Source organism: Nannobrachium achirus (assembly GCF_963921795.1).
Source record: "Nannobrachium achirus genome assembly, chromosome: 17".
Taxonomy (NCBI): Eukaryota; Metazoa; Chordata; class Actinopteri; order Myctophiformes; family Myctophidae; genus Nannobrachium; species Nannobrachium achirus.
The window spans coordinates 61,933,214-61,943,165 of NC_137824.1; the positions used below are offsets into that span (position 1 = coordinate 61,933,214).

General features: G+C 42.8%; 1 protein-coding gene across 1 annotated transcript in view; it reads right to left on the minus strand.

Moving 5' to 3' along the window:
• Nucleotides 1–1,000: 1,000 nt before the first annotated feature.
• The window catches only part of LOC308302590 (uncharacterized protein), a gene marked incomplete at its 5' end in the record, with an annotated part of 12,732 nt that continues 3,780 nt past the window's right edge, over nucleotides 1,001–9,952 (minus strand). Inside the window, 2 exons of the mRNA XM_080746846.1 lie at nucleotides 1,001–1,458; nucleotides 6,293–6,395. Of these exons, the coding sequence (XP_080602972.1) occupies nucleotides 1,097–1,458; nucleotides 6,293–6,395 (465 nt within the window). The 3' untranslated portion in view covers nucleotides 1,001–1,096. The remainder of the gene's footprint in view (nucleotides 1,459–6,292; nucleotides 6,396–9,952) is intronic.

The window sequence follows — 9,952 nt, forward strand, 5'->3', positions numbered from 1 at the left end:
GTGACTTCACTGTCACATTTCAAAGGGCACAGCGACGGTCCGAAGCACAGTGGTTGAAACTCTGCTCTAAACCAGTGTTTCTCTACCTTTTTTCTGCATGGCCACACTTTTCATGTCCCAAGAATCCATGGTCACACCAACATAATACGGGGTATAAATATCCTCACTGTCAGGAAGAAACCTTGCATCTCCAAGTTTCAAATTTGTACGTAAAGCCCTGCTTCATCATACAAGGCTGTCGCACAACAGTAGTGAAAACAGCAGATCTACAAGCACACAACGCCTCGCACCGCGAGGCGTTGTGTGCTTGTAGATCGGCTGTTTTCACTAGTTTAAATCATTTTTAAAATGATAAATACAATACCGGCTTTCAAGCAGTTTCAAGGGGCACACTTGACCCTTCTCAGGGGCACAGCAAAGGTCCCCAGGACCAGTGGTTGAGAAACACTGCACTAGGGGTCCACTAGTACTAGTGGACCCCTAGTGTGGGTAGCGCAGACCAAAATCTTGCCAAAATGGCTTGTAATTCTGTTCTGCTGGCATTTACTCTCGTTTTGGGCTTCCCTGACACTGAGCTTAACATTAACAAAGTGTAAAAATGGCCAATATGTGTTGTTTTTTCAATGCAATCATTCAATGCTCCAAGCAACAAAGGTGAACACCAAAAGAACAGTATTGCAGGCCTGCCAGGCCATTTTGACCATTTTTGGAGGGACGCTACCCACACGTTTGGCTGTGTAGCTCATGCCTCGAATGCCAGATCCTTACAAGCTGTACCTCGTTGTAAAGGTGATGAATCAACAATAAAAATGATATAAAACGAAATACAAATTGGTGTTATTAAAGGGGAGATATAATGGACCAAAGTCAAGTTTCCTTTCTTATTTTGAGGCAAATAATTTATTTATTTATTCCTGCCGTGTAATCAGCGGGATAACGTCCGGTTCAGCGAGGAGAAAAAAAGGGTAAAAAAAAAAAACCCTAAAAGGGTAGCATCATGGTTGCCATGGTAGCATGATAAGGGTTATTGGACGTACGAGGTTTCAACCAATCAGAGACGAGCTTCGCCGAGCTCTCCACCAATCAGAGACGAGCTTCAGTCCATCTTCTGCTTCTCCACGACCTTCAGACGACCTTCCAGGTCGCCCAGACGCGTCTCCATGGCGACAGCTTCCGAGGCTCCGCCCCCCCCGCCGGCCAGGCCCAGGAGGACGCAGCCGAGGACCAATGAGGCGAGCCGAACCGCCGTGACGTCAGCGGGGGCGGAGCCGTCGCCCACGATCAGCGCGAACAGCCAGAGCACCGCCACCGTCTTGACCAACCAGAACAGCCGCCTCAGCAGACCAATCAGGAGCCTCAGCACCACGGACAGCAGCCAGTAGCCAATCAGAGCCAGCAGACCCCACTGGGCCACAGAGGCCACGCCCTCTGGTGTGAAGTGAGGGAACTGCAGCTTGACTGGAAATAAAACAAATACATGGATTAATATTAAATAATACTGAATGATAATAAACAGGGGGTCCGGGACCCCTAGGGGCAGGGCCGTCCCTGTTTCATCTCCCTCTCAGCTAAGGGGTCCTTTGCCTGAAAACGTTGACCCAAGGGGTCGACTATATCTCCTGACATAATGTCAGACCATAACAAAGTCACATACATATGCATCGCAATAGGCCTAGAATAATTTTTAATTCTGAGTGCTTTAACACTCGGGTGACTGGGAAAAAATCACTTCCACTCTGACTGCATTTATCAGTCAAATTGACAGGTAAATTCTCTCCCTTTTGACCCAGGAGAGCAACACCTCCTCCCCTGCTGCCAGCGGGGGTTCTATTGTCTTCCAAATGTGAATTAGCATTTCAATTGACCTCTCAAAGGGTGTGAGACCTGTCTTCATGACCGATAACTAACAGTCAGAGTGGTATAATGGTATATTATTTCATACTTAGGAAACGTTTCAGAAGGGGGGAAAAAAATTAGAACATATGTCTTGAGTATTTAGGAAAAGTCATTGAAGGGGAAATTTCTGAGACCTTCACGGGGAGAGTTATTGCACTTTGAGATCTCAAAATGTGTACAAATGGAACCAAATGGACCCTTACGGCTCTGTAACTCTGAGAGTGTACACATGGAACCAAATGGACCCTTACGGCTCTGTGACTCTGAGAGTGTACAAATGGAACCAAATGGACCCTTACGGGTCTGTGACTCTGAGAGTGTACAAATGGAACCAAATGGACCCTTACGGGTCTGTGACTCTGAGAGTGTACACATGGAACCAAATGGACCCTTAGGCTCTGTGACTCTGAGAGTGTACAAATGGACCCTTACAGCTCTGTAACTCTGAGAGTGTACACATGGAACCAAATGGACCCTTACGGCTCTGTAACTCTGAGAGTTAAATAGACATGTAGTATTATTATACTGTAGGTCAGACTGGCTGTGTGTATGAATGAGTTTTGAAGCAGGGTGTGCACACACGCACACGCACACGCATACACACACACACACACACACACAAACAGGGTGTGTCTACAGGTTCTGGTCCCCTCGGGGTGTGTGTGTGTGTGTGTGTGTGTGTGTGGGGGGGGGGGGGGGGGGGGGGAGTTATGACACCTGCATATTTTCACTGAGTTCTCTGAGTCATGACTACTAGAGCAGATCTACAAGCTCACACCCCGTCCACAGTCTCAGTCATGACACTGTTGGCTGTTCAAATAGAGCAGATCTACAAGCTCACAGCACTGCACCAAATTGTACATCTATTTTTGGAGAAAAAATTAATCTTGAAAGAGTGAGAACTACTTAATCTGCCTCTTGAGATGAGTTAATGCACACTCTCACACACACATGTACACGCACGCACGCACGCACGCACGCACGCACACACGCACACACACACACACACACACACACACCCCCTACTGTAATAACACAAACAGTGTTTGTGTCAGTGTGAATCTCCATGGTGACACATTCTTTCACAAAGGAATCATGTTGGTTCAACGTCCTCAGTGTTAAAAGGATCCCTGGCTAGTAAGCCATGTAGGCCTTAACTCTCCTACCGCCAGATTATGTATTTATTTATTGGGTCTGGTGCCATCAAAAAGCGGCTTACCTTTGCAATGTTATAGTAGAATGTTGGCCTTTTTTTTTTTTTTTTTTTTGACTCTTGGCCTATTTGGCCTTTTTTGCATGCGCTTTCGCTGACCAGCCAGCAGAGGGGGGCGTAATGCCATTAATGTGGCCGCTTCCTCCTCCCATGGTCTAGGAACACACATTGGCAACAAAGCCCCTGGGCCAGAGATATCAACACGGAAGCGAAATGGTCTCCGTTGATGTAAACGCATAATGGATTTTTAAGAACATCACTGCTCGCCATGTGATTACAGTAGACGGCGGCGGGACCCCTCATCAGCTTACAGACATCAAACCAAGGTACAAAAGAACGAGCCAAAGAACGTACAATTGGCATTGAGGTTCTGTAAAAAATGGGGCGAACGGGAACGTTCAAAGCGTAGAAAGAGTTAATATGTTATAATAACTCTCTTTAACCAAAATATACCATTTAACCCTGCAAGGCCCAGCGTTGCTTTTTGGCAACATTTTTTAAATCATTTAAAAGAAAATATATATAATTAGTTTTCCTGTTCTTTTTTCACATTAACATCACCATTAAATCCTATTGTTTAGTATTACAATGCCATTGGCCACGATATTTGCATATAAATACCCCCCACAGAGACTGACATTCACACCTCCAAGAGAAGTTGAAATTCCAGCGTCTGGACGAACAACATCTCACTTTTTAACTGAAGCTATTCCTCACTAAAACATAAGTAAAATGCCTGTAATATATATTTTTTTCGTGATCATTAGAATGTCTAGAACATGTACATATGTTATTATTGTGAAAAATATCCCCAAAATGCATGATTTATGATCGTACAAAAACATTATAAATTACATTACATTTTCCCGTAGGACTCCTACAACACCATCTGATTTAAAAAAAAAAAATTGGCCAGTAGAAATTAATTTGGGTCTTGCAGGGTTAAAGGGATATTACACTTTCAAAAAACTTTTGGTCATTGTATGGTCTAATCAGGCTTGTATGAACACCCCGAACAGTTTTTAATTTGCTTCATTCAGTATTTAGATATTTGATGTAAATGTTACCAGCTCCAACACGCTGGTAACAATTAATAATTCTTTGGGAAAATGGAAAACATTAAATACAATAATATTTTATTGAAAATAAATGAAAAAAGTTATTGAAAAAACACGGTCTGCTCACGTATTAGGAGGGTATTATGAGTCACCAGAAAAAATTATGTGTGTTTTTAATGAATCTATCATGGTTAAAATGGAGTTTGAAGTTACAATGGGTGTGTATGTGGAGAGGGCCTGGGCGTGTTGGAGCTGGTAACATTTACATCAAATATCTAAATACTGAATGAAGCAAATTAAAAACTGTTCGGGGTGTTCATACAAGCCTGATTAGACCATACAATGACCAAAAGTTTTTTGACTAACTGTAGTTAACTGTACAGGCGCGTTTATCCGCACGGATTTTTAAAGAAAACATGCACAGCGGCTCCGAATTTGCGGCAAGTGGCCGCGGCAGTGTGGTTTTTTTTTTCTCGATCTAACCCAGTTCTATTCGTGCGTCTTGCTGCATGCAGTAAAAACTCATTAGCCATGTTTCCATAAACTTATTCGAATTAGCAAAGCGAATTATCAGAAATGCGTATTAAGACAAAGCAAATTTAGCCCTTTTCAATTTGCGGGTGTCATTCGTATTAGCGACGGTCACATGGGTTGACAGAGTGCTCATCCTGCAAGTTTCAGCGTCCTCTGGAAGGTGGCTGATCTGCAAGCTCACAGCGCGGCGTGGAGACGCGGATGCGAGCTGCTGTGAGCTTGTAGATCGGCCACTTTTGGCACGCAACACCGTGTGATGAAGAAGGGTTAGCCACGGATGGCTTGACTCCGGGAGGTGAAAACAGGAGGAATTTACACACGGTCCGTGTCACTCCGTGTGTAACAAACAACCGTTTTGTTTCGTGTGCTATAAACGCTATACGACGTTAAGCGGCAGGGGAAAGTGTTAAGTTGGAGGACGATATGGACCAGAACGTCATAATGTATTCGCATTTATTGTCTGACCCGTTTCCATTCACAAATGCGCATTTCGTTTATTCGATAAAGCCTCAAAATCCACCTCCTCCAAGCGGATTTTTTTTGCGGATAATGAAAGTTTATTCGCATTTTGAAGTGTTTCTATAAAAAGATTTTGCGAATAAGGCGTAAATGCGCATTAAGAGGCTTTATGGAAACGCCACTATTGACTCCTTTTATGACTCCTTTTGGGATCCGCAGTGTGGATTCCTCACAGCCTTGCACACCAAATCCAATGCGTTTTAATCATGCAGCAAGCGGAAAAAACGCAATTGTTGAACCTCGTGCCTGTGTGCAAAGGGATTCAATGAGTTTTTACCGCATGCAACAAGACGCACGGATGGAACTGGGTTCAATCGGGAAAAAAACGCAATGCCGCAGCCACTTTTCTGTTGTGCAAAGATTTACAAAAAGCAGCTTCAATTTGCTGGACATGTTTGTTTTTTTGTCAGCAAATTGAAGCTGCTTTTTGCAAACAGAAAAGTGAATCTTTTGGTTGTGTATTTAGTTTGCTGCTCTGATGTGATGTGATGGATTGATTGACAGCTATCACTCACCGTCTAGTCTCGCGAGGCCAGACTGTTGCCTCTGTGATTTGCAAATGCTCCCGTCAACAGTCTGGGGCACGGAAATAGAAACGATGAGTGTGAGATAAAGCGGATGTGACGCAACCGCTCCCTTGGTGCAGTGGCAATAACATGTCCTACTGGAAGCGTTATGTCTCCTTTCAGTATTTTTTGGGGCGTTATTTCATCTTTCTCTGGTGTTGTTGGTGTTACCTCCATGAACGTTTTCTTAAACTATACACGCATAACAAGAATATGCTGCCCGAATGACTCTGTCTGTGCTAGTGTGCTTCTGTTATGTTTCCAGTGGGACTACAGTTCATTATAATGACTCTGTCTGTGCTAGTGTGTTTCTGTTATGTTTCCAATGGGACTACAGTTCATTATAATGACTCTGTCTGTGCTAGTGTGCTTCTGTTATGTTTCCAATGGGACTACAGTTCAGTGCAGCAGTGACTACTTCCGATACTCGCCGTTTGGGAGCTGCCATTCCAGACTCTATATAGCATTCAGAGATTGTGGAATAGTTGTCTGGCTACGCGACTCACCGTCCAGTCCCGTGACCCGGACGACCTCGGTGACGTAGACGGCGATGACATTGAGGCCGCTGGCCGCGCCCTCCGCCAGGAAGAGGATCACCATGGAGACGAACTGTAAACAAACAAACAAACAGGAAGAGAAGTGTAAACAACACACATAGTCCTTAGGCTAAGACACAACATTTGACATATCGGTACCACCTGGGGTGGCAAATTCTAGTTGTGATTTTTTTTATTCCTATACATCTCTAGATTAAGTTTTGATATGATAGACCTTGCAGACAAGTAACTTAAGTGGTGTTATCAGCTGCTAAAGTTACCATCCCCCCTTGAAGATTTGCATTTTAGACACAGGTACATATCTTTTATTAGTTCATCTTCAGGACATATTGTAATGTTTTATATTATATGTTTGGTATCATCTTTAAGGGGACACCTTAAGCTTTCATTCAAGCCCCTTTGTGAATATGTATGATAAGTAGAGTGGTCACTGGAGCTCTTCAAAACTTTAATAAATAAATAAAAATAACTATTTCCGCCTAAACCATATATTTTCTTTTAGTTCTGTGGCATCAAGACACATCAGAGACACACAACACAACAACTAGAATACAGACATGACCCTAAGGATTCAGGAAATGTATAATTGACCCACAGTATTTCATTCTGAGGAGGCAATCTTCAGCCTTATCTTAAAGCCATACTGTGTAAGATGCCCAACTAGTGGTCATTAGCCCTATAGCAAACCGCGGTCGCGTCCGCGTCTTTCGGACGTTTTTCGTACCTTCAGACCCCCGCGTCTGCCTCCACCTCGCTGAGATCTATCTTTTAAGGGGTCCCTTGTTCCTGTGCGTTCAGTAATTCCAGAGATACGGACTCCTTCACCCTGCCTGGTAGGCGAAATTACCTAGAGAAGGGATGGTACAAACGGGCGACAACAAATATGGCTGCCATAGCGACCCCACTTCAAGATGCGCTGTGATTGGCCGGCAGTTGTATAACCCTCGCTGTGATTGGCCGGTAGTGTGATGACGCAATTTTGGCGCGAGATCCGGTCCACGGCAAGGATCTCAGTTTACATACAGAGAAGGCTTTACAGGCTGAAATTCACGGCGCGGATCTTCTAAAACTTTTGTGATTTAATAGTTAGGAGAATTTTAAGATTTGTTTTATAAAAAAAGTTACATAGTACAACTTTAAACAAGCACTTTTTATGAGAAAAAGACAGGTCAATATGCCTATATGAAAGAATAGCACTAAACCTCCCTAAACATTGATGCAAAAGATTCAATTAATCGCCCGCTGGCCTGGTGGTCCAGGCACATACCACATACTAGGCTATGATGCCTGCTGGCGTCGCCGGTTCAATTCCCGATCCGGATGACCTTTGCCACATGTCATTCCCCATCTCTCTCCCCATTTCCTGTCAGTCTACTGTCCTATCAAATAAAGGCATAAAAAGCCCAAAAAACAAATCTTAAAAAAGAAATAACCTCCATAACTCTGAGAGTGTACAATGTAAGCACATTATGTTTACATTTAGGTTCTATTTGCACACTTCCAGAGTTACAGACATAGAAGGGTCCATTTAGACTCCCTCTGTGGACCCCACTTTGAGAACCAGTTGGTGTTGGCAAAAAGACTACTTTCCATAAGCTTGTAAACGGAGACCCTGTTCTCCATCCATAAGGCAATGGATGGCCGGAGCTGAGAGACCACCTGGGACACTGAAGGTCCCACGTCTGATTACTGTACTTACATACCAGCTATGTGGTGTGAATGAGCAGGGGTGTAGCTGTGGAGTTAACCAGGTCTCCTCTTTGTGCCAACACATTCACTGTCCCAAACCAGACTGGTGATTGATCACTTTGGGTGCCAAAGTAATGGCTCATATATTCAAACAACCATGCAATATAACTCCTTCTGTAACTTCTGTGAAAATGGAACATAATGGACACATAATGTGGTTACATTTTGTACCCTCTCAGAGTTATAAAGGTTCTTGAAACTACACATTTTGAGAACCACTAGTTTATTTAGAGCATACTATCAGACAGAGCAGGAATTTCAGGGAGGCCAAGAAGACCATGGCTGTCGTTGCACCTCAGTTTGGCCTTGTGCCCCTCCAAAAACTGCCATTCCCTGAGGCCACAGTGGCCTTAATGCCCCAGCTGACTGTACCACTTTCTTGTCATGTAGACGCCAGTGTTCTTTGTCTACATTTTTAAAACCAATCCAGTATCTTTGCTTGGTGCAGGGCTGAGCATGGATCAAATTGTAAATAGCATAATTTATTTATTTCATAGCAGATAGTCTACCTACTGTATAACATGTAAAATCATCCTTATTCAATTACTTCTTTCAATGGAAGAAAATCTTGTTTTATTTGTTGGCCTTCCTGCCATGGAATTTGGCCTTTGTGACCTCAAAAATGGACAAGACCAAAGGTCAAAGGTCAAATGGCCTTGCCCTAAAATGACGAACTTCCAGGCCTTCTATCTAATCATGGGGCGGCAGGCTCAGGAGGTAAAATGGTAGCTTGGGAAATGGAAGGCTCCTAGTTCAAACCAGGGCTCCCCAGAGTTGGTAATGAAGTGTCCTTGAGATATATAAGATATATATTATTGTATTATTCTTCTATAAATAGAATAATTGAGATATAGCCATTTAAGCTCCTGGCAGCCATCCTGGGTGCCATCTTGAAAATGATGCCTTTATGGTAAATATATTTTCCTGGATTTTTGTTGTTGTTCTAAAGCATGCCTAAAGGTACCAGAATCAATTGTAAAACCTTTTGTATCAATGTTTAGGGAGGTTTAGTGCTATTCTTTCATATAGGCATATTGACCTGTCTTTTTCTAATAAACAGTGCTTGTTTAAGTTAAGGCTGATGATTACCACCTCAGAATGTTCGGTTGTTGCACACAATTCTCACATAAAAGCTCAAAGCATCAACCTATGACACAACTATTCAAAACTCTACACATTCAAGTCTGCTGTCAATTACACAAGCACCTTGTTGTCTAAACACTACACAGTGTTGCACAACTGAACATTGAGACAGGAACCAGAGGCAGAGATAAATGGTAAATGGTGCATTTATATAGTGCTTTTATCCAAAGCGCTTTACATAGATTAGAGATGGGCATAGATAGAGATGGGCACAAAATACAAAAAAAGATTTGAAATACAAAGATAGAAATACCAGGATATTATAGTATCTTGGTGACAATATCCTGGTCAATATTAGACCAAGTACTGACCAAGTATTTTGAATATTTTCGAAATACTTTTTTGTATTTGTGCCCATCTCTGACCGGAGGCATGATGTCTAAATCTACTGTAAATCATGTACCCAAATAAAAGGTTTTGGATGCATATTTGTGTGCTGTTTGACTACACTGAGTCATTTTACAAAAGGGGAAATAGCTCAAACTGCAGAGTCATTGTCTTTCATATGGTGTGTTCCATTTCAACGATTGTGTTTTCAATTTTGCACTCCAGTGTGCTGTAAATGATTGGTAGTGAGCAGCAAATGCTTAGTTGTGTGTACTCCATGAATGGTATGTGTCATTTGGAGCAGAATAATGAGCAGAATAATGTACAACTGTCTGCTTAACCTGTTTAATACAGGCGTATATGTATCACCATGGGTCTCCCAGGTCAAGC